The 25,429-nt window shown below is 47.0% G+C and overlaps 1 protein-coding gene across 6 annotated transcripts in view; it reads left to right on the top strand.

Moving 5' to 3' along the window:
* NCAM1 (neural cell adhesion molecule 1) overlaps positions 1–25,429 on the top strand; it is a 319,807-nt gene that overhangs the window by 277,729 nt on the left and 16,649 nt on the right. For 5 of the 6 annotated variants that reach the window (XM_033860448.2, XM_033860449.2, XM_033860451.2 and 2 more), the window contains exons 10-14: positions 97–281; positions 633–729; positions 1,037–1,207; positions 2,831–2,962; positions 22,140–22,264. In XM_033860448.2, coding sequence (XP_033716339.1) covers positions 97–281; positions 633–729; positions 1,037–1,207; positions 2,831–2,962; positions 22,140–22,264 — 710 coding nt within the window. 6 annotated transcript variants of the gene reach the window in all.

The raw sequence follows: 25,429 nt of genomic DNA, 5'->3' as shown, positions 1-25,429 counted from the left end.
TCAAGGCGTGACCAGCTTCCTGGTGCCAGGAGATGGAGTGAGGGGAGGGGTCACGATCGTGGCAGTCTTCCTGAGAGCTGTCGTCCTTCTTTGCAGATGCCCCCAAGCTTCAGGGCCCTGTGGCTGTGTACACTTGGGAGGGCAACCAGGTGAACATCACCTGCGAGGTGTTTGCCTACCCCGGTGCCACAATCTCGTGGTTCCGAGACGGCCAGCTGCTGCCAAGCTCCAACTACAGCAATATCAAGATCTACAACACCCCGTCCGCCAGCTACCTGGAGGTGAGACGTGGGGGCGGTGGGCAGGGTGGAGGAGGCGCCGTTTGAGGATGGGCAGGCTGCTGGACACAGCTAAAATCTTCTCACTTGCTTCTCTAGCACGTCCTGAGCGGGGGAGCCACTGGCTGAGGAAGAAAGTGAGCCTCAGCCCTCGTTTTCTCCCCGGAGCTAGACGGGGGCCTGGGAGGCAGAGTGTGCCTCTCCCATGATCCCCTTTTCTGTTCTCTCTGGGTTCAGGCTCGGCTGCAGCTTTACTGATTCTATTCTCTACTAATTTTAGTTCAATAAATAAGGATCTGAGGTGGGGGCCCATCCGTGGGACACTCGTAACTCGAGAGCTCCTTCTTTCTAAAGGTGACCCCGGACTCTGAAAATGATTTTGGAAACTATAACTGTACCGCAGTGAACCGCATCGGACAGGAGTCTTTGGAATTCATCCTTGTCCAAGCAGGTGAGCACCCCTTATGGCTGCACACCCTCACCCTTGCCGGCCCTTTTCATGACCTTCTGTGATGACAGGAGCATGGGAAGAAGAGGGGGTGAGAGTCAGGAGGCTGGGAGCTCTGCGGGCTTTGAGGATCTGGACATGGGACACGTTGGGAAAGAATTGCATGGTGAGGTGGACCAGGGGGAGACAGGATATAGACGACAAGATTCCCAAGAGTTGAAAGAAATGAGAGAGATGTGTTTCGTGATTGGGAGTTACGTCCTGGGCCAAATCAGGCTCACCTGAGTCTCCACATGTGTCCTTTCCACAGACACCCCATCATCACCGTCCATCGACCAGGTGGAGCCATATTCCAGCACAGCACAGGTGCAGTTTGATGAGCCAGAGGCCACGGGCGGGGTGCCCATCCTCAGATACAAGGCTGAGTGGAGAGCAATAGACGAGGAGGTGTGGCACTCCAAGTGGTATGATGCCAAAGAAGGTAAGTTGGAGAGTGCCGGTTTACTTTAGAATGATGGCTCTGGGCTCACGCTCACCCCTTGCGTTCACCAGATGCTGGCACCCTGACTGCCCATTTGGGTGGGGTGCACACCGCTCCCCAATACTGAGAGAGGCCAGATGCCAACACCTGCCGTCCTGTTGATGTTCCTATGCTGCAACGCCATCACCGGCCCCCCAGGCTTAGGGTGTGGTCACATCTTATGTGGAGTTATTGGCCTTCTGCCCCCTGGTACTTCAGAACCTGGTTCTCGTGACCCTGCCGGGACAGATGAGGCCAGCGTAGCCACATGCCAAGCGGAAGCCCTGCTCAGGTGCTGAGCACAGCCAGAGGAGTCCAGTCCATCCCTGCTCTGCATATTTGAGTTCCATGTGCTTTAGGTTCTCTGCTGCCACCCATCCAGTCCTGCTCGGGTCTATTCAGGGACTGCCCTGTAATTAACCAAACGATCAGAGCCAACAAGACAGGTCTGCTCTTACGTCAATCCTATGATATATTTCCAAACCACAGATTTGAAAAATAACCCTTGGGTGACTGCAGTTTGAAGTCTCTGAGCTCGGATCATGTTTCCCTGAGGACTGAATATATTTATGTCTGACTCTCCCTTTGGGGTTTAATTGGAATAACTCAGTGAAGTAGGTTTTGTTTCTGTAGACATTTTTAATCCTGGAAATAAGGGTAGAATTGGGAATGGGCTAGGACACGGTGTCATAGCAATTCAGAGACATCTTCTAACCCAGGTTTACTGAGCATTCGTCCTGCCAGGAAGCTCCTATCACTCCTTCAGCTTTGGGGAGGGCTTGGAGGACTTTCTGGGTAATCAGGATTAGAGCTAGAAGAAAATGATCCTTGACCTCCCTGACTCCCCCCCGAAACCTCGTACCAAATCTGTGGCTTTTTTTTTTTCTAGTTAACTTTTTTATTGTGGTAAAATATATTTAACATAAAATGTATTATTTTAACCATTTTTAAGTGTACAGTTCGGTGGCATTAAATACATTGACGTTGTTGTGCAACCATCACCACTGTCCATCTCCAGAACTTTTTCACCATCCTAAGCTCAATACCCATTAAACAATAACTCCCCATTCCCTCCTTCCCCCAGCCCCTGGCAACCACCATTCTACTTTCTATATAGTTGACTAGTAATAGTCTCTGTATAGTTGACCCTTCTAGGTACTTCATATAAGTGGAATAATACAACATGTGTCCTTCTATGTCTGGCTTATTTCACTTAGCATAATGTCCTCAAGGTCCATCCATGTAGTGTGTGTCAGAACGTCATTCCTTTTTAAAGCTAGATAATATTCCATGGTATGTATCGACCACATCCTGTTCATCCATTCATCTGTCAGCAGACACTTGGGTTGTTTCCACATTTTGGCTGTTGTGAACAATGCTGCTGTGAACGTGAGTGTACAAATACCTATTCCAGTCCCTGCTTTCAGTTCTTTTGCACATATATCCACAAGTGGAATTGCTGGATCAAATGATAATGCTATGTTCCATTTTGGGGAGACCTGCCCTGCTGTTTTCCATAGCAGCTACACCACTTCGCCAACAGCCTTTTCCTCCTTTGTGACCCTTTCCATATTTTCATGACAGCCAGCGTGGAGGGCATCGTCACCATCGTGGGCCTAAAGCCCGAGACAATGTATGCGGTCCGGCTGGCGGCCCTCAATGGCAAGGGTCTGGGCGAGATCAGCGCAGCCTCCGAGTTCAAGACGCAGCCAGTCCGTAAGTAAAGCCAGCTGCCCAGCCTCTTCCCCTGGGGGGCAGGGGGGGCCATGAGCGGGCCCATCCACTGTTCAGATGACAGCTTTTTGTCTTTCAGACCCCTCTGCTCACGGTGGTCCCATCTCCTAGTTCTCTCGCCCTCGGTGATGGCTGATACCCAGTCCCTTTGTCCTCACTTTCTTTTTTTTTTTTTTTTTTTTCGGTACGCGGGCATCTCACTGCTGTGGCCTCTCCCGTTGTGGAGCACAGGCTCCGGACGCGCAGGCTCAGAGGCCATGGCTCACGGGCCCAGCCGCTCCGCGGCATGTGGGATCCTCCCGGACCGGGGCATGAACCCGCGTCCCCTGCATCGGCAGGTGGACTCTCAACCACTGCGCCACCAGGGAAGCCCCTGTCCTCACTTTCTTGAAGGGCTTGGTGACACCATCATAGCAGCTGGTCCAGCTTGGTAGAATAACAGCCAGGGAGGAAAACCACTAACACGTGTTCTTAAAGACAATAGGAAGGATCACGGCTGCGTGGTAGGGAGGGATTTGGGTAGATTTGCTTTTTGTCACCAGGGCCCTAAGCACCCGGTGACCTGAAGGAAGACAGTAAAGTCAGTGACAGTTGACATAATTAGTTGTGGGATTTTTGATGCAGCAGAGATACTCAGTTACAGGAAAACGGAGCCTGCTGTAGAGTGTATGAGCAGCAGCAAAACCCCAACAAGGCCAATGGGAAAAACATGGCCTCTGACGTTCCTGCCTCTCCTCCCTCCCCACACCCAGAGCACAGTCGGGGTCTCCCTGGTCAAGGCCTCTTTCAGGAGTCGCTTCTTCCTGATCCCATTCAGGGTTGCAGCTGTGTCTCCGTCACTCCCTGTTTCCTTAAACCAGGCATGCCGTACTTTTCCCTCCCTTCCCGCACATAGCCAGGCTCTGGGTGAGCCCTGGTCTAGTCCTATCCCTCCACAGACTGGAGTTCCTGCCCTGGGAGAATGGTGAGTCCATCCGGGTGAAGAAGGTGCTGTAGCACAGACTCCCCCAGTGGTCACAGAGCTCCCTGGGCCCTCTCTGACTCCTGGGATTAAAAAGCACGCGGGGGAATCCTTTGCTTTCTTCTCTCTGAAGCCGGGGGCCTGGGAAGTGATCCCCTTACCTCTTCCCAGAAGTAGAAAACCTGTCTCATCTTCCTCGTACAGGAATTGCTTCTTTCTGGATTTGAAGTAATTTGATAATTTGAGTTTCCAGCTCCGTGTGTTCTGCGGATCCTATTCATTTCTTTTACATCTTATTTTTTTTTCTTGGGTCTGTCTCTTGTCTTTTCTTTTCGTCTGTGTTCCATCCATGGGATATGCAGATAGCCCTCTTCCACGTAAGTGCCTCTTCATACCTCATTACCTGTTTCTATAGCGTTAACATCTGCTAGTTCTAGTTTTTAATTTAGTTCTGGTCCCTTTTGTCCCCTAGAGGCTGAAGTAGATGATATCGTCCGGGCCCTAACCACACTGACCTTAGTCTAGTTGTGCTCTTGTTAATGTCCGTAGGTTACTCCAAGAGGCTAACACTCGTCCTGTTTTAGAGCATGCAATTTTTGTGTCTTTTGAAATTGTGTTTATTTATTAATTTCTGTGTGTGACGATTACCCTGTGGCAACATTTTGCTGAGCCAAGCGTGGCGGAGGTGTGCAGAGGGTCTCTGAATAACAGACTATAGCCCCGTCTCACCTTTAGCCGGGTTGCCAGAAAAGTGACCACAGCCTCGCCAGGCCTCTGTTCAAAATCCCTTCATGGGCACAAGAACCCGGAAGGATGTTCACATTTGCTTTTAGGAGGTGAAAGAACTGAACTCACTGCCTCTCCCTTTTCTGTCTGGCAGGATGGTAGCTGGAAGGTTCTAGGGAGAATAGGTAGGGGAACCTTGTGCAGCAGCAGCTGCGGTTGTAAAGTGCAGCATGAACTTGGGTTCAAATCACGGGTACATGCATCCTGCAGGGGAGTTAAACCCCCAGTTCTGGTCAACTCTGTTCTCTAGCAGTAGGTTACTTGCAACGTGGATTTCCATGTTTGGGAAAACCGACCAGCTACTTAGTAGCTCTACTGCCAAGAATGCAGAAAGAGGGTGATTCTCCCCAGGAAGGACACCCTAATCGTGTAAGCTATAAATAGTGGATCTGGGAGCAGGGGTAACAGGAAGCACACCTGCTGCTCCGGGAACAGAACTGTGGTCTGGTCTCAGCCTGCATAGATGCCCCCCAGACTTTGCGTCCACTGAGGCTCAGCTTCTTCCCAGGTTGAGCTCAGAATGGTGGAGGGAAGTCTTAAGCTGCACGCTCTTTTCATAAAAAGCTCCTGGCTCCTGAAAGGCACTCAGGGAAGCTTATCTTTTGGAAATTTATTCAGAAATACTGCAGCAACAGCAGAAACTAAGTAGCTCAGTGTAGGCGTTCTGAGATTTCGAGCAAGTGCTAAATCTACTCTCTCAGCAGAGTTGGTTCCTGAATGGACCGGTTCTGGAAGGATTTGGAATCGTGTGTTGGGTGGAGCCGACGGCTAGGGCTGGCAACTCAGCTCTGCCCTGATTGCATTCAGAAGGCACGAGGGCACCTTCCTCCTGGATCTTTCTGGTCTTCGGGTGTCCTCTCCTCTAGATTTAGCAGTGAACGAAGGCCGGCTTAGTTATATGACAGAGAGGAAGGCTAGGGTCAGGCCTCCTTCTGAGTGTCTAACCAGTAACGGGGTTTTGAGTACTGAATCGGAGGAACTGGGTCTTGAAATTCAAAGGTCATAAGCAGTTTTCATTCACTGCCAGCCCAGCCTTTGTTAGGGTGAGAATTTTTTTTTTGTTTTAAAAGCCAACATTTAATTTTTTTTAGAAAAGGAGGCCTCTAGATTTTATTGTTTGTTGTCTGCCAATATGAAGATGGATAATTAACCAAGATTCCAAGAAGTCCTTTGGAAAATGGTGGGGTCACTTCTCTATTCCAAGTCAATCGTGAGTGATACAGCAGCAGGCATTGCTAGTGTCATGAAAGGTCAGTTTTCTCAATCACCTAATAAAGGTATGGCTTAAAGAATTAAAAAGCAAACTTCTTTTAGATAAAGAGAATGTGGCACAGTTTTAGAGTTGAATGTGCCTTTTGCAATGGCTTGAGCGGAGTAAGAGAATATTATGCTCTCACTAGAGTTGGTTCTTATGGACTTCCCTTGCACCCTCATAGCCTTCCTAGAGTTGCTGAAGTGAGGATGTTTGCCCAAGGGGTATCCTGTCATGCCTAGAGCCATCCTGAGAAAAGGTTACCTTGGAAGGAAGATGCCAACGTTTGCCACTGCCAGAACAAACCCCAGTTATTGCTGCTAGAAAATGCGGATAAGTTTTAGGAAGGACCTTCTCTGAGTTCTCACTCCCATTCCTTGAAAGACACAAAGGCTGTCTGAACTTGAACAAAATCGGCCATCAGTTTAGCTGTGGGCTTACACCGAGCCCAGGAACCAGGGGTGTTGGTTTCTGAAGCTGGCTTATCTTGGCCACGGACAGTGCATTCCCCTGCTGTGATGTCGGGGTGCAGGTGCACAGCCTGCTCCTGTAGCACTGGAGGTAGGCGCTGGGTACACCCCACCTCCAAGGAGGAGACAGTATAGGGTCAGCAGGGGCTGGCACCCGGGACAGAGTCAATGCTGCCGGCCCCTCCGGGTTGGGAGGCGTAGGGGAGAGCCATTCCTCAGCACTTGAAGTTTGTTGAAATGTCTCAATATTAGTGTTGCTCTCATGGTTCCTTAATAGACTACTCCACATTTGGGGGCATGAATATGTCAAAACAGGGATGAGCAGGTGAAACTAGCCAATATCTCAAGGACACCTGCTTCGGAGCGGCCCGATTTGAAAGCCGGGCTTACCTGTTGGGAGGTCCCTTTGTTTCTGTGAAGGCAAAGGAAGCTGTGGCTCTAATGGGACAAATGGAATTCCAACCTGGGAAAAAGTCCCTGTTTCATGTATTTTTAGGCCAGGTGTCTGCGTGCTGTCAAGAAACTCTTAGGTGGAAAGTTCACAACCTCTGTTTGCCCTGAGAGGGGCTGCTTCCCTCTCAGAGCTGCTAAAGCCCTAAAGAAATGATGTGACAATTTATTATGACTCTTTCCTCCACGAATGAACCACACACCTTCAGAATCTCATTGCCTGAATGTTACCTCTTCATTTGCTTCCGTACCATGAAGCGACACAGGCAATTTCTTTCCGGGTATAAAGGTTATAAGTGAGTCTCTACTTTTTAACAGAGGCATCTTGAGACTCTTTTGCTTTCACAGTTTGCCCCCTAGATGGCACATGGCAAGTAGAAGTTAAAGCATTGTAATATATTGTGGTTAAAGCACATAAAACCCCATCCCTTTGCCAGAATGATATGGACAATCACGCGAACGATTCAAGCCAATAAATACATAAATAAAAAGGAAAAAAAGGAGAGAGAGATACGCTTTTACCAGAATTAACCAGTCTATCATGTCATGATGAGTTAGTAGCCTGTCTTGCTCTGATTCCAGTGACATTGTACTCGATGGTTCAATGAGGTACCCTCATCTGGAAGGTACGAGAAAGACAGAACCATGAGTGTCAACGCAATGTTGGAGATGCAGTGATGTTTTTCCAAATGTTCGTACAGCTCTCAAAGGGGACTATGTGTTGTGATTGCTGATGGAGCAACTTCTGAATGTTTGCCAATGAAAAACTAAAGATCCCTTCGGTGTCCAAAACGTCTCAGATGCACCATTTTAAAGGTTCTCCATGCAGAAAGTTGGTTAGCATTAACTTCGTTAGTCCCGGCCCCTCGAACATTCCCTTTCTCTCGAGGACAAGAATGACACTCGATGTTAATTCGCTTTGCCCCCTGTGCACAAGGCAGCAGCCAGAGCATCACATTTCATAGGGTTTGGAGGGCAGCAGTGGCTGTCGTACCATCCAGATGCCGAACCATCCCCACCCCGCCCAGTCACAAACATTAAGGAGGATAGTTGTTTCTGTTTCCTTGGGACCCTGAAATCAGAGAGTGAGGCACACAGGTTGTGCTATAAATACACGCCACCCACGTAGGTATATGCCTATGTATACACATGAAGAAGTAGGTAATGGCAAAACCAAAGTGCTTTTCCCCTCTTCTGCTGGTTCACCTTAAGCTGGGGTCCAAGTTCCCTTCCCTCCTGACACCTGAGCCGATGGAGACAGCTGGTCCTGCGGAACCGGCTCTTTGTTTTCAGGCAGGGTTGGAGGCCTCTGCAGCTGTTCCTGGCCCAGTCCCTTACCTGAACGGCAGGGCCTGGCAGGCGCACAGGCTCAGGGTTTGAAGTCAGAGAGGCCCTGCTCTCTGCTGGGCCGCCGGCCACCTGTTCTCACGCATGGGGTTCTCCTTCCCACTTCTAACTCGCTTCAGCTTCTCTTACTGACACGCCCGGGTTGCCTCTTCCATTCTTCCCTTCAGTATCTGTGTGCCGCGATGATCTTTTTTCCCCTTTTTTTTCACCTTCATTTTTCTTTCCTCAGCGGCTCCTGCTAGCTCCTCCACCCCTGTTCCATTGTCTCATCCGGATAGTGAGTACCATTTTCTTCATCCATCTCTCTTCAGGTTGCTTGCTCTCTGCCAGCCACAGTGGGCCTGCCTCACGTTACCTCCCTTACCAGGTGTTAATTCCACTCTGTGGGTGGAGAGCAGCACGGGGTTTTAGAGAAGCAGATGAGAAGTAGGCACAGGTCCGCTCAGATGCACGGTGGACAGCTCTCCCCACAAGAGGAGGCGAGTGGGAAGCGTGGCTCTGGACAGAAAACCCCGCAGACAGGCTCCCTGAGGCTGTGGCAGCCCCAGCCCTGTCCTCGGGATTCATAGCAGGCTGATTGTTTGGAGAAGCCAAAGGGATTTCCCAAGAAAAATGTCTGTTCTGCAGGGTCATCAGAAATGTTTGGGTCACTGTGTTTTCACCCTTCATTTTAATCGGCATAGTTGGATTCAGACATTGAAATTAGATAGCGAGGTCTATAGCTTTTGCTTTCTCCATAAATGCATATATTTCTCGTAAATGCTTGTGGGAAAAGAAGCAGTGTCTGCTTGCGGATGTGCCCGACCGTAGGCCCTTAGGCACGTTATTGAACCCTTTACCAGGGAGCCTTGTTTTTTCTCCTCTATAAAACACGAGAAGTAATCGTATCCCCACCCCCGGCAAATAACAACAAACCTGGCGTTTATCAAGCTGTTTGCCCACCTAGGAGCAGTGCCAGTAAGCCGGCCGTGGTGTCGCCTGGTCGGTCTCAGGCTTTGTCACCCTGCCTGAGCCTCACTCGTTTACCACCTTATTTCATTCGGCTGCCATGCCCTTTTGTTCCCCTGAGTCCCCGGGCGTAGGGAGAGCTCCGGGCCTCCCACTGTCCGGAGTGATGAACCCAGCACTCCAGAGGGAAAGAGCAGAGTGAGACAGCTGCTGAGCGAGACCCGGGTGTCACACCAGCATGTGCGCAGAGCAGCAGGCAGTGCAGCCGGTGGGGCTGCCCGGCGGACCCTCACCCCTCGGTGCCGCAGAAGCCCTGCACCTTGGGTGGAGCCTCGGGAGTGATTCAAGCCCCAGGCTCAGAGCCCTTTGCGGCATCTACTTGACTTGGAAACAAGCCCGCCTACCCCACGCACTGCTTTCCAGGCAGTGGACTGTAGCAGCAGGAATTCAGGTTTGGGGACCAAGGTCAAATACCAGCTCCACTACTTCTGTATGTAACTCCATGACCTTGAATGAGTCCCCCCACCTCTCCGAACCTCATACTTTTATCTCCCAAAGGAAGGAAAGATTCTACCTACTCTATAGGTATTTATGATAATTAAAGATTAAGTATGAAAAACACAAAACACAGTGCCCAGCACGTAGTAGCTGGAATTCATAGTAAGAATAAATGAGAGTTATGTTACTTCTTGCTGCGTGAGAATAATTTGTCAGTAAAATCACTGATATTCCCTTTAAAATACCTACATTCATATTGATAAATCAGAGAAGAAGGAAATGAGAGAATACCTGCTTCACCATCTCTTTTTTCTTTATAATAATGCCTTAATATATATACTCGCACATAGATATGTATTTATAAATTTAATTTATCTCCGTTCCCTCTTTCACCTTTCTGTGCCCTTTCCATCCTTCATGTTTCCATAGCAACCTGGCCTCTTCCTGCCCTTACCACCACGAAACCATCTAGTGAGTACAGAGCTTAGCTGCCCAGGGCCAGACTGCCACTTGTGGCAGAGCCGACTCCTGGGTCACAGTGCTGTCCCTGGTTCCCCCCCGAGTGCTGAAAGCAACAGTTGTGCGTGCACGGAGGCTCCTTGCCTGGTGTGGGTCCCTAAGCATGCTGTCTGCCTGGCCAAGAGAGCAGACCCAGTGTCACCGAAAGAACTGGGGTGATTCTTGAAGAAAACTCTGTGCACAAGGAGACTTTTCCAAATTTACCCCCAAGTTAAAAAACCAGAAAATGATTAGAGAAATGCTGAGGAGACAAAAGGAGAGCATCTCGTCCCAGCTTTCATTGTCTCTCCCCCTCTGACACACACATACACACACACACACACACACACACACAGAGAGAGAGAGAGAGAGAGAGAGAGAGAGAGAGAGAGAGAGAGAGAGAGAGAGAAGGCCTAAAATAGAATAGCTAAAAGACTGAGAACAAGGAGGGAAGGAATAGAAGCTGGCTGCCTGGGGAAAGGGAGAGGGTGAGGAAGGAGGGAGCCTCTGCTCCCTGACAGCGCGCCCTCCTTTGCCTCCTGCAGAGTGTGGCAGTGTGTGCCCCCAGCACGTGGGGAAGGAGAGGGGCTTCTAGCCTCCCTCGTGCTAGAAAAATTATGGCCTCAAAAAGCATAACCAGGCTCTGTCAAGTTTGTGTGCTGAAAGTCTAGATGAAAGTTCTGGAATTCATCTCCTGATGGCCAAACTGTACCATCTTTCCCATCACAGAAAACGTTACACTTCATCACAATCTGTAACATGTTCCAAGCTAGTCTTTATAACGCTCTAATGATGTAGGCTTGTGCGTTAGGCCTTAAACTCCCTGACAAGTCATCTGGAACGTGTGTGTGTGTGTCCACAGCTGTGTGCGAGGTTTAGATTTTATAATACTTCTGAGTGCACAGGAAGAATGACGTGCATCCCATCAAGGGTAGTCAGAGCAGAAGGCAGAAAGCAAGGATGCAAAGTACAGCTCCCACTCCACTCCCTGGGCCAGGGTTTCTGATACAGAATTGAACAGAGAAGAAAAGAGTTTCTGCGTTTTGCACGGAGTGGTTCTCTTTTCTACTGCAGAACATAGCTGACAGTCTGCTTTCTTGGTGTTCTCTCCGTGTGCTGCTGCAGTGAATTTTAATTCCTGATGCTTTTGAGGTTACATTTTGTGAGCAGAGCAGAGCAGGCGACAATGAGCTGTGCTCACATGGGTTTAATTCAGGTGATGGGTTTCTCTGCATTTGGAAAAGGAATGAAATTAACAGCACCCTTTCATCTGCTAACAGCGATGCTCTAGTCCTTTGCAGCTTGACTGCAGTGTGTGCCGTGCAGAGCATAGCGGGAAAAGGCTACACAATGCATTTGCACAGCTTGGGTCATATTTAAGGTGTCTCACTGTAGGTTGGTCTTCTCTGGAAGGAAAACAATCTTGGATCCAGATTTTTCCTTCAGGAGGAATTAGGTGTCTCTCCCCTGACATAGGTTTAACTTTTAAACATCAGGCATTTCTTCCCACAGGTAAAATGATTAGCAGTGACATCCAAAGAGAAGAAAGTCTGAGTCTTCTTTGTTTTGAACCACTTGACTACTGACCCAAATTGTAGGTCCCAGTGGATACCGGGATAAAGGAAAGACAGTCACGATTGGGCAGCAGCCTGTATTTAGCATGAACATATTTCTCAACTGTAAGGCAGAATGGAGCACGTGTGAACTGCAGTGAAACTAACAGCAGAGTAGCTGGAAGCATCCAAAAATCCATCAATCATCAGTCAGTCAGTAGGGTTGAATGTAAATAATGTCTTTTATTTTTGCTTCTGTGTGTGTGTATTGATTCATTTATAATTATGAATGAATGAAGGTAGCCTAAGTAAAATCAAAGGAGAAACTGCTCAGTTGTCTATAATCCCTGCAGGCACCCTTGGTTGGAATGTGCCAGACGCTGTGCAGTGTCGGACAGTGAGAAACAAACGCTCTTATCAGCTCACGGTGGCAAGGGACTGTGTCACGTGGTTGAAGCATTTCTCTCGAATCATTTTTAAACATTGATGTGCTTTGGGCAGAAAGGTATCTTCACCTTCCTTTTTTGTCCTCCTTCTCTCTTAACGCCAACTGGTAATAGCCAAAATGCCCCTTGGCCTGTGAAAGTTAAGGTGGGAAACCCCAAAGGCCTTTTGTTGAAGCAGAATCACTCAGCAACAAATCAGATGTAAATATAACATAGGACAAAAAGGAGCATAGGCAAATCCAAACAAGAAAGCTGTTTTTTTCATTGTAAAAATCAAACTCGTGTCTTATCCATTCACCACAAGTCTAAAATGCCCGAACATGTGTTTAAGGTCAAATTCTTAGCTCATTGAGCCAGGGGTTCAGTTTCTGCTGCTTAGTGTTGACAGAGTTATGGTCTCAACCTCCGGAAGGAAACCTATTCCCTTTCTGCACTGGCCTCTTTTTTTTATTATTATTTTGTTAGAATCTTTATTATACTACTTCATGGTTCTTTACTTAACTGTTTTTTTTTTCATTGAAGTATAGTTGCTGTATAATATTATATAAGTTACAGGTATACAATATAGTGATTCACAACTTTTAAAGGTTATACTTCATTTATAGTTATTATAAAATATTGGCTATATTCCCTGTGTTGTATAATCTATCCTTGTAGCTATTTTAAACCAAATAGTTTGTACCTCTTCCCCACTGGTACCCATTGTGCTAAGTGAAATAAGTCAGACAGAGAAAGATAAATACTGTATGATGTCACTTATCTGTGGAGTCTAAAAAATACAACAAACTAGTGAATCTAACAAAACAGAAGCAGACTCACAGACGTAGAGAACAAAATACTGGCCTCTTCTTTTATATGTGTCTTGATTGGTGTTATCTCATGGTGGCCCCTAGGATAACATGAGTAGACGAATACGGCAGTGAGATGAGATCCCTGGCCACCTTCTCTACCTGCATCCTCCAACCCTCGCTCATCCCACACCTGCCTCCTCATTGCGCCAAAGGAAACATGAAATGACTTCTTAATGTAATGCAATATTTTGTTCTTCCAGGGCACACGGTCTGCACCTTAAAAATCATGGGACTCTTCCTTCCTGACCATGCTCTGTTTCATTGCCCTTGTTTTCCAAGGATGCCGAGACATTTCTGGAATCTGTGAAGAATAACTTGCCTTGTGTTTCTCCTTCAACAGTCTCCTGGATTGACTTTGGCATCTGGGTCCTGACAGAGACACCTCCCCATTTCAAAACAAGTTTCCATGCTCCTCCTTGATGTGGTATTAATATGCAGTGTTGCAGCTGTAGCTAATGCTTACTGGTGTTGTTAACCAAATGCTCTTTATGATTTGTTAGTCTTCTATCTCCGGGCAGTTTTACTGCCCTTCCAATGTTTCCTATATATGCTGCTAATTTAATTTAATTTCTCCTTTTATTTAGTCTGTGATTTTGTTGTTGATTTTTCTCCCTGCCCATTGTTTACATCAGTTTTTAATTTTTTTGTATTTTCCATGTGATCTCCTCCACTTTCCTTTCAACCAATCATGTGCGTGCGTATCATGTGACTTTGTCATGTGGCTTGCATGGTGCTGATGATGTCGTCCACGCTGGTGAACAGAAGGTAAAACTCTTTGTTCTGATTAGTGAAATAAATCTGGGACCACAGCCTGGCACGTAGGGCCCACTCATTCCTTCCTGTCTTGGATTTCCTAAGCAAAGCCATTTGAGAGATTTCCTCTTGTTCTCAATCAGTGCAAATCCAGAATTCATCATCCTTTGTAGCCTTTACATGACAATTTGATGCCATGACAGCCTTCGGTTTAATGGTTTGCTTCAAGAAATTTGGCTACAGTAAAATCACTTTAGCCATGGCAGAATTTTTACCAGATAGCTCATAAACATGATTTCCCAGAAAGCAATGTTGCAAGTGAGCTTTATAGCATTGTTGTTTAACTTTCGTAGTTCTACAAACCACAGCTGCTCTAAAATGCCACATTTCCATAAAAACATAACATTGCTACAGAGAGAAACGTATCAATCCCAAAGGTTGTGTTTGCTTAAAACCAATGAGAGAGTTTCATAAAATTCATGCAGATTGAAGGCTTTCTGAAATGAGAGATTGAAGAATTTGGAATTAGAGCAGTTTGGCTGTGATGGCCGAGGTGTCACTTTTCAAGTGACCCACCTCCCACTCCGGGCAGGAGGGAAGAAAAATCAAAGCAAAAGTCACTTGACAATTACCATGACTGGAGAGCCATGTAATCCAGAAGCACACAATTGACCCTTGCAGCAAAGGCAAAAAAAATTATCGCCTAATTAAGCGCACAGGAGTGACAAAATAATTAGTTAATATTGTGACTGTCACAACCTTTTAAAAACATTTCTTATTTACCATGAAGAGTAAAGGAAGCCTCTGCTCACCACTTCCCCCAGTAAAATCAAACATCCATTCAAACCTACCCTGGGAGTCACATGTGTGACTAACTGAAAATTTGTACTTCACGTCACAACCTGAGACACACGGGCTAAACTGATCACAAAAGCGAAACTAACACCAGTAACCCCCCCGCCCAGGGCGCCCGTGCATGCGAGGGGTCCCCGGCGACCTCGCTTCTCTGAGAGCTGATTGGGCGACATCCACACGAACAAAACCATCGGCCGTTTGTCTCGCATGTGCTCTGTCCCTGGTCTGTCCTGTGTCCCGTGCACCCCACGTGTGTGAGCCCTGTGTGTGCCACCCCTCGCCCTCCGCATTGACACCCTCTGAGGACTTCAGCTCTCTGGGCATGACCACCGTGCCCCAGTTTAGTCCCATTTACAACCAGACTCCTGGACAGGGTCTTGGATGGAAGGCGTCCTCGTTTCCAAAAATGGAGATGTTTAACATTTACATCGTATGAAATAAAGGAGGGATGTCCCCAAATCAGGAAACCTCCATAGTGCTAAAAACTTGGACCTAGCTTAAAAAATTATCTTAATCTGTGAGTCTTAGGGCAGAGGAAAGAACATTGGGAACCTATGATTGTATAAACTCCAAGTCCCACACACAAAAAAATGTGGTTTCATTATTTCCCTGAGGGAGACAAGCTCTTTTCAGACTTGGGATGACTGCTCAGAGGCTGAACCTTTCCCCTGAAAGCTGAAGTGTAAGCAGATATTGGGTTGAAACCCCTTAGTTTCTTCTGTAAAACCAAGTTGGGTCATTTCTGTGCAATGCTGTGGCTCAGAATGCAGCGCGAGGTAGAAGCTCATTCACACCTCTGAGGAGAGATCTCTTGCAGACATTTTAAGCAAGGCTAGAAGTGTTTGAAGGTGTTTCCCACAGTTGCCCTAGAAACACACCTGAGCGGTGGTCTTGGCTGTCAGTAGAAAATTTGGCCAGTACTAAAATAGCACCTCGGGAGCCTGTGGAATTCCGAAGCGTGATCACCCCCTCATCAAACCACCCCTCTCCTGCCATTTGCAAGGGGGCAGGCAGAGGACGGTTACTCAGATGAGCAACAAGCAGCAGGAAATGCCCTTTAATAATAAACTTGAAGGGAGTGGAGAGGCTGGAACAAGTAAGATTTACAGAGAAGAAAAATATTAGTTAGGGATGTTTCCTCTGGGCATTAGTAAGGGTTTCAGGTGAGCTAAGCCTAATGAAGAGGGTTTAAGTGAACAGTGGGTTGGTTGTATGCCCACAATAGATTAAATCCAGTGTCCACTACCCTCCGCCCCCCCCGCCCCCCCCGCAAAATTGCCTACGATGTGATTAACGTATGGCAGGTGTCCGTGCACCTTCTGTATCCATCCAGAAGAAGGAAGATGAACACAGGCATCGAGAACAGCCCAGGGCCACTTGGCCTCTGAGCCCACAGAGCTCTGCAGGGAGGGGTCCATGGCAGGGAAGCTCAGACACCTGGCCCAAGGGCACAGGCATGGGTTTGTTGGAAGTGTAAATTTGAGCTCCTGATGCCAAAGTTTATTTCTGGTATCATGACATCACACAACAGTGGGTCCCGCTTCCTCCATGCCTCCATCAGCTACCGAGGACTCTGCATAAATGGGACTCCCTTCCCACCAGCATGTATGTGATGAGATGCCCCCTGCACCCCCCTGTTCGTGTGCTGCATGTTTGAGCATGGATCCCTCCCCACCCATTTATAATGATCTTTTTTTCTTTAGCTACTGACACTGACTTGTACTAGGAAATGCTGATTCTGATGAACTAAACTCTTTAACACCCACTCTTCCTTCTTAGATCGAAAACATCACTAACCCTCCCTTCCACTGCCCCTCCTTTATTTTTTACAGCTGTGTGTCTGGATTGCCACGGTCTTTGGCAGGTCGACATAGACTTTTCACCAGGGGTTCTGCTCTAATTGCCTTTATTCCGAAGGATTCCCAGCACTGGTGGTTACCAGGGTAGAAAGCTAGCGTGAAGGGACCAAGGCAGTGATGTATATCAGCCCGGATCCTGTGGGCAGGGACCGCGGGGTTCAGAAAGTGCCCGTTTCCCTAGGGCTTACCAGTGTGAGGGCTAAAACCTCCCAGGAGCCTCGTACTTCTTAATAACGAACCTCACGTCCATGAAATAGTGTTGGAGATGTTCACGCACCCACCTTGTGACCTCGGAGGCAGGAGCCAAGTTCATTGTTGGTGACGGCGGTTATTTCTGTCTTAACTTCCTCAGCCTGGATCAGCCCCCATACCACGAGCCATACCTTTGTGGCCATCTTTTCTTTTTAGGATGATGAAACAAAGATAATTGATCAATGAATCTGTTGGTGTTTTCATGACACCCACGAGAAGGGAATTGGTACTTTTGTGGTTCGGTCTGTCAGAGTTCATTTGTTGCTGTTTAATTCATCCTCGGTGCTGCCAGGCCTCCCCCCAGCCCCTCCCACCGCGCCCCCCCCCCCCACCCCCAGCACACACTCCCATTCACAATTCCCAAGAAAACTCGTGCTGGGAAGATTTGTGGACTGGATGCCTCCATGAGCCTGGCCGCAGAGAGCCAAGCATCCTTTCTCTGTAGAAGTGGGGGACCTAGCCACGCCCATACCCGCTCGTTCTGTACCCCAGCACTCCCCAGAGCCAGGGACTAGGATGGCAAAGAGTCAGGTCATGCTAGCACAGCAAATCCTTAACAATTAAGACACAAGCGCTCAGGAGAAAAAGAACGCTTTACTCCAGGGGCCTGATTTGGGGGAGCGATGCTCAGGACGAATGGATGTCAGTCCAAGCACTGCGGGCTGCTCTTCGGGAGTATTGGAAAACCACCTTAGTCTAGAATAGCCAGTAGGCTGCCAAAGCGGCGTCAGGGAGATGTTGAGGGTCCAGGAGTGCATGTGGCATAGATCACATTCGTCTGTTTGACATTAGGGCTAAGAGGTTGGTCTGAGGAAGGAGAGTTGGTGGTCTAAAACTAAGTCCTGATTCCCTTTGGTAATTTGCTGATCCCGTAAGGACCAATCAAACTTCGAACTTCTTGATGTAATTTTAAATGCTCTTGAATTGGAAACATCAAACAAGCGTCATATCAGAACAGCTTAATCATACATTTTGGACTTTTTAAAACAGTTTCAAATTGCTTATAAGAAATAATCATTAAGGGGAACAGGCATTAGGAGAAACAGAACGAACAGTATTTTTAATGCCAGACAATCCTTTTTGGTAGTAAAAGATTCTAATGCAGGCCCTACGACCATCATTGGGTTCTTCTCAGATGCATCGAACCCTGTGTGGGTCCTGATGGGAGAGAAAACAAAGTGGGTGAAGACAGAACCCAGGTCCAGCCTGTCTCAGCCTATTGGCCCCTCAGCCAATTCAGAACATACAACTCTTGGTCCTTGGGCTTTTTGAGTGAGAAGTAGAATATTGTTTTCCTTCCAGAATTCATAGTTGCTGTTCAAAGGCCCTGGGTTTGCTAGAATTTTTTGTGTGGAATTCAGATATCCAGCAGTAGTTTTCTGGTCCCAGGGCTTCTGCTGACGAGGAGAAAGACATGAAGCTGACTCTGATTTTAGGGCCAGTAGCACCATAATTACAAAGAAGAACCTGCAATCTACATGGCCAGAAATACACATTTCAATTACGGTTTCTAAGGGGAATTTATAGGACCTGCCAGTAATATTTTTGACTGTATGCGGTCTCTCTGGAACATTCTTTTTTTTTTCTTGCATACACGATTTACAGTCTTCTAGAAAATACCAGAATTGCCTGCTATTTCATATTTGTTATTGACAAGGTTTATTTTTACGAATACCACTGTTTTAGTCTTTACATAAAATATTTAGGGAAATAAATTTGACTCATGGCTGAAGCTAAACTCGGAGGGTATAATTAACCCCAGGGGTTTTCTTGGCGCCACCTGCCGATTGCTGCTGAATTGCAAGCCAGCATTTACAAATAATTACAATATTGGTTTTGCTGAAATTACCCATAATGATTTCAATCAGAGCAGCCATCTCAGAACAGAGTGTACGCTGGGACCCTCTAAATAATTTCCTCTCTTAATGTGCTCAATAAAGCTGCAAGCCTCCTGAATGCCAGGCCCATTTCTTTGGTGTCAGCCCCCTCCCTCCTCAGGCGTGGCTGGAACATTCTTTTTGCAGAGAGCTTAGGAAATGGTTTCTTTAACCCCATTTCTAATCTTTAAAAAAAATTTGCTGCCAATAAACATTTGAAGATGAGTAAGACAATTGATTAAACAAATATTGCTCTTTCCACACCTGTATGTCCTTAGAACAAGTTGCAAGGCCATGACGTTGGTCCAGATCTCTATGATATTAGTTGAATAGGACCATCCTTTGGAAATACTGTCATAGGAAGAGTTAGATTTCTGTACAAGGGCCCCACCATGCAAAGAATTGAATAATAATTGAATAAGTTTTTTCATTTGGCAAACAAAAACTTGTCTTAATCACCTTTGAAACTCGAAAGCCTAATGGACTACCTGGTACTTAGTATGTACTGAATGTGCATTTGATGAATAAATTATCTTTAAAGCACTCTAAATGATATGATATAAAATACTCTAAATTCTATGAGAAAGCAATACACATCAGAGTTACGTGGTAGTCACTCAGCTAAAATGGTGGCAAATTATAGTGTTCTAACTTTTATAAATGTTAGAACTATGTTCTAACTGTGGTATAATTTTTAGTGGTTGCTCTGTGATTCCCGCTATATTTTTTCTGAAACAAATCCAAAAATAGGACAGCACCTTCGTCGGGGCTCTTGGTTTTTGCAGGGATTCCTTGGCTAGATTTTTCTTCATATGTCTTTGAAGACTCTTGGGGCCTTTTTTTCAAAGACAGGAATTTTTGGAGATAACTTTTTTTAAAATTGTAGAAAAAATGGGCATCTCTGTGCCTAAGTGATATGGAATTGTTGATCTTGCGGTGCATCTCCCTAAAATTGACTGAACATCCTAGATTTGGGGTTCTGTGTTTTACAGCATCATGAAAATAGCCAAGGTGTTCTCGATAGCTCACCCTAGCACAGTGACTGTCACAGTGTCACGGTGATAACAGAGTGAGGAGGCGCCCTCGGGAGCATCTGGTATTTTGCAAATGTGGAGACTGAGGCAGTGACCTAGCCAAGGCACTAGACCCCCTGAGCTCCACTGTGGCATCCTTAGCATTCAGTTCTAAAGGGAGCTTCACAACACTGGAGAAAGCCCCTCTTCTAAGTAGACACTCCCCCCAAAGCAGGGTTCAACGTTTTGCGGTATTGATTCAGCCCTGGAGAGCCATACAGCTCAAATCTGAGAGAAAATAGTAAGGAAGGTACAGACAGAGCAGCCCCAGGGGAATAATCTCTAGTTCCCTTCCTAGGAGGCCTCGGGGGAAGGACTAGGTCCTTGCTTGGTGGGCGTGTTGGAAGGACCGCTGATGCCACCTCCTTCCCTCCTTCTGAAGGCAAAGAGAGCATTAATCCCAGAGTCAGTGTTGCAATTCTGAATACAGAAAGTTATAATGATTAATGTAAGTCTTCATTCAGTCCAGGGTCACCAACATCCTGTTTCACCTGGGACTAAGGGTTTGTCCATGGTAAAGGACTTGCAGTGCTAACGCCTGGAAAGTCACAGGCTAACCAGGACGAGGTGGTCACTCTAACTGAGCAGGAGAGTAGAATTTGTAAAGTTCTACTGCATCTCCTATTCCGTTGTTCAGCCTCGTTGAATCTACACAGACCTCCTTCCCTACTCTAAAATATACTCCACTTTGAATTTCTTTTTGGCACTGGATATCTCTAATGGTATAAGACATAGTTGAAATATTATCTAAGACTTAGAAGGGTCCAAAAGAATTTGAGAAGCGTACGCACCTTGACATTATCTAAACCAAATCTCTAAGTACTTTCCACTGAATAGTTGGCGCTGGTGGCTAGATAGTGGCATAAAAGCAGGACAGGTCTTCGCCTGAAGCCCTTTTATCTTTTTGTTTTTCTTTTTCTTTTTCCTTAATTACTGATTGAAGAAAACAAATAATAAGCACAAATTTTCCTAAATACTCTATCCCTCAGACATGAAGATTACACAGCCTCCCTGTTGTTGCTTTTATGTGTCCCCATGACTGGCACACGTGCAGCAAGATCGCCTCGCGATCCTGTTAATCGAGCTTCCAGGTGGAGTGCGTGCTGCCGACCCAGGCCGAGTAGCGGGGCTCTCATTAGCTTTGTCTCTGGTTCCTCCTTGTCTCAAAGGGAAAAGTAGGACACTCCGCCACTGTAGGTTCTCAGAGTAGCTGAGTGAGGACAGTGGGCTGGACTGACCTTACCAGCAGCCTTCTCATTAAATTACCAAAGGTACACTGTGGGTGATGAGGCCCAAAGCCTGGTGACAAGCCTCCCCTGGCTCTCCTGTCCCATGTCTGTGATTCTGTCTTCCAGAGAACAAGTGAGGACCACCCACCCAGAAGGTAACTCTTTTATAGGCTCTCCACGTTTTCTGTCTGAGGTCATGAAATAGATACAGAGATGCTTTCCACAGGAGGTACAGGGTTCCCAAGTGTTGTAAATCTTCATTTTAACTCTTTATAACAGACATTCTCTCATCTCATTGCTTTCAACATATACTAATGCAATAGTTTCTCTTAAAGTCAATCGCCCTCTTCCTGAAGAACCATCCCAGCCCTGGTAGTTTGTCACAAACAAGCTCATCTTTCTTCTCGACCTTGGATTCAGAGTTCTACTGCAAGGAAAAGAGAAACGTTGACTTTTTTCTGCTGAGAAACGCTAAAGACATATTTCCCTCTCTCTCTTCTCACAAATAAAAAGACTTTAATGATCGTTCCATTAATACAAGGTACCAAGGATTATCACTCAGGCTGTTGAGCCGCAAATGCCGGATACTTACAAGAAAATTGCCTGCAGCAACTCGTGCTTTACTTAATCACAACTGGAAACTCGTTATTTTTTTTTAATGAATCTAAGTAATAAAATTTAATTCATACAAAGATGGTCACAGGAATGCAGCATCATTCCACCCCAGTTAGGGATTAGACCGCTGGGATGAATCATATATCCAGGGGGAAAAAAATGGGCTGTTTTGAAAACTTATTTGATGGGTGTAGTTTTCTCCTTAAATGCTTACATTTTCCCATATTTATGTACCAGGTTCATAAAAGTTAAATCTATAGTTGTAAGAGCAGCTAAAAGAAAATACAGGCACGTGACAGAAAAAAAACCAAAACAACAACAAAAAACCCACTTCTCTCTAAAATGGTAAAAGAACTATGCTAGTAGGGAGGGTGGTTTCCCAGAACATTCCCAAAAGGCATTCTCACTTTGGGCTAAGTCTGAGGCATCCAACTGGAATTCAGAGTTTTATATGTATTGCTTTTTAACCATTTGAATTGCTGACAAAGCAAGAGGCCAGCCCCAGCCCATCACTACCTCCCATTCTGTTGGATCGGATTTTCATTTTGTGGATGAAAATGTCATGCAAATTACGTGGCTGTTGCAGGGGAACCCAGTGCACCTAAGCTCGAAGGGCAGATGGGAGAGGATGGAAACTCTATTAAGGTGAACCTGATCAAGCAGGATGACGGCGGCTCCCCGATCCGACACTACCTGGTCAAGTACCGAGCGGTGAGTGGCCTCCTTCCCGGGCGTCACACCACCCCGTAACCCTGACACCTGCCTTCTTGGCACAGCAACGTGCAAAGCCCAGGGGGGCGGGGGCGGCCTCTGTGCCTGGCAGGTGGCTCCTGGGTCCGGGTTAGGGTTTTACATTCCAAGATTGACTTGCAGCCTTTAGGTCATGTCTACGCTGAGACCATTTTTTTTTCAGTCCCCTATTTTATATTTTTTAATTGAAATGCAGTTGATTTTACAGCGTTGTGTTAATTACTTCTGTACAGCAAAGGTGACTCCATTATACATATATATACATTCTTTTTCTAATACTCTTTTCCATTATGGTTTATCATAGGATATTGAATATGGTCCTCTGTGCTACGTATAGCATGGATAAACACACTGAGACCATTTTAAAAACCTCTAAAATGATTTTGGTGATGACAAATCCATACCATGATTGATTTTTCTGCTTCCTAAATTTTTCTACGAAGTTATCTTGCCATCACCCAGTACTTTTTGCAAATAACATACTGATATCTGATAATCACACTTGGATAAAGCGTGTATCAGAGGCCAGGCGTGCAGGCCCATGATCGCATGCATTTTCTTCTCCCCAAGAACCCTACGAAGTTGGTCTTAATGATTATCCCCACTTTACAGAGGAAGTAAGTGAGGCTTATGCAGTCAGTGACCGCATGACTCATACAGCCAGGAAGCCAGGGTTTGAATCCAGGTCTGTGTGCCTGAAGAGACGGGGTCCTTAGCCCCCGGCCTGGGCTGCCTCAGGTCCTAAACCAGCTCCTTCCCTCACCCTACCCCCAGTGCTCGTGCAGCCCACCTGAGCTGTTGTCACCCTGCTGTCCGGCTACCAGTGAGCCTGGCCATAAGCCTTTTCTTCTGGGTTTGCCCACCACCCATCTAAGATTTCTGACAGTCCACCTTTCATCCCCGACCCCCAAACTGAAAATCACCCCATTGTGGCTTTTTGGTTTTTTCTGGTTTTAGAATGACCCTTGGCCATTGCCTTCCACAGCCAATTGCTGAGAGGTTTAGAGGCAGCATCTGAGCATTGGAAATAGCCTCTTGCTAGGATTTCTTGCCCGTAGAAAATAATGAACTTGAGAGGAGTTTTCTTTCTTCAGATAGCCCCCAAAATAGGCTTTTCCCGGGAAGTCTGACCTACTCCCTATCTGCCTTTTGATCAGCCCTGCTTGAAGTACCATGGGAGCCCTAAGCCGGTTATGTTTGCAGAGAGTCCGCGCAGCACAGAGCCCTCCCGGGCACACGTCTCAGCCGCTGGGCAGCCTGTCAGTCCACTCAGCCCTCTCCTCCTTAACTGTGAAGTCAGGCGCGAGCCTGTTGTTGGAAGAGGAGCCTCAGTTGACTTTCCTAAGGCCCAGCCCAGAGGCACGACCATCTGAGAGGTCCCTGCGGTTTCCTTGCTGTGGAGTAGGATTCAGGGACTGGGCAGGTGGTCCCATGGAGCCCACTGGAAGTGGGCAGTGTGGGGGGAGGATGTTATTATGTGTTATTATGCTGATGTGGCCCAACAGACATGGGACCCGATTCCAGCTTTACCATTGAGCGGCATGGGACCTGAATAGGTCACCCAGTCTTCCATAATCTCCATTTCTCCATCAATAAAATGGAGAGAGCTTATCAAGCTGTTGTAAAGATTAGTTATAACGTAAGCAAAGAACCTGAAATGTGCCTGACACTTGGAAAACTCTGTACGTGGTAACTGTGATAATCACTGCTATGATGCAGGCTGGGGCTGGAAATAGCTCCCTCATGAGGCCACATCAGGTGTCAGTGTTCCAGAAGAGCCGTCCCAGCTGTGCCAGGCAGGCCTGCCTTAAAGAGACAACTGGGGCAAAGCACTGCGATATGCTAGACTTCGACAACCGTAACTGTCCTCTCCCTTCCACCTCAAATCCTAACATGTGCTGAACATTACTATTATTATACGTTATTAATATGTATTACGTAATGTAATGTTTGCTTTATATTCTGGCTCTCTCTTCTGTATGATGTTTGCCAAGGAAAGAAGCCTTTCAGAGAAAGAGGACAAAAACAGCTGAATTTCTTCATTTTAAATTAAAATGGGGCACGTGCTGACACGCTCGGGAGCCAACTTAGAGCCACAGCCTGGCTTCCAGTTAGACTCTGAGGACATAAGCACCCCCTTCCAGCATTTCCCCACACTGGTCATGGCCATGACACGAGTGCTATCCCATTCCTAAAGGTATCCCTTTGGCTGGTACAAAGCATTTTTCTGGGAAGACGGCTGGCTTTCCTATAATGTAACTCTTCCTGAAGCCTCAGCCATGGGCTAGACCACCTTCCAGGTGACACTGCTAGCATGTTCTGCTCTTCCAGGGAGCAGCCCATCATCCAGTAGACATGCGTCGACGGCTCCCACCCAGAACAAACTCACTGGCAAACGTGTAGGATAGAACTGAAAGAACATTTGAGAAAAGAGGGGCACCTATAACTCCAGCTTCGTGCCTGAAATTATGCCCTGGGCAGTGCTCTGCTGAGCTGAGTGTACCTTGTAGGCACTCTGGGCACCTCAGCCTTGGACCTGACAGAAGAATTCACACCTGTGACACCTCCAGCTCCAGTCTCAGAGAGCAGGTCACACTGCACGCAATAGGACGATCCAGTTCAGCGCAGTAGATGTGTGTTGAGCTCCCTTCTACGAAAGGCTTTGGGCCCAGAGGCTCTTGGCCACAGCTCGACTGCCCATGTGGCTTGGGGAAGTCACCTGACCTCTCCCTCCCTTCCCCGTCATCAGCGTTAGTAAGGGCCAGGCAGAAGCACTGGCAGGCTTGTTGTAGGGATGCAGGGAGAAAATGTGCAGAAAGCCTTTAGTCCAATGCCTGGCACGTAGTGGGTGCTCCATAAATGATAGTGTTTATTTTTAATAAAAGTGGAATCTGTGCAGTGTTCCCATGTCAGAGAGGTGAGTCACACACCTGAGTGTGACCAACATTCTGAAACAGGCCAAGAAACACAGTTGTTGGATTACTCTTCTAGGTCATCCTTAGGCCACGGGCCAGCATTCCAGAGTGCAGCTTGGGTCCCTGCACGCTCTCAAGGTGGTGCACAGGACATTGAAGGGTTGGCCCCATGCCACACTGGCGGTCTGCCGCTGTTTGTATTTGCAGGCAG

Source organism: Tursiops truncatus, chromosome 8 (assembly GCF_011762595.2).
Source record: "Tursiops truncatus isolate mTurTru1 chromosome 8, mTurTru1.mat.Y, whole genome shotgun sequence".
NCBI classification, from domain to species: Eukaryota; Metazoa; Chordata; class Mammalia; order Artiodactyla; family Delphinidae; genus Tursiops; species Tursiops truncatus.
The sequence above is the reverse complement of the archived record's forward strand: the minus strand, read 5'-3'. Positions and strand labels throughout refer to the sequence as shown.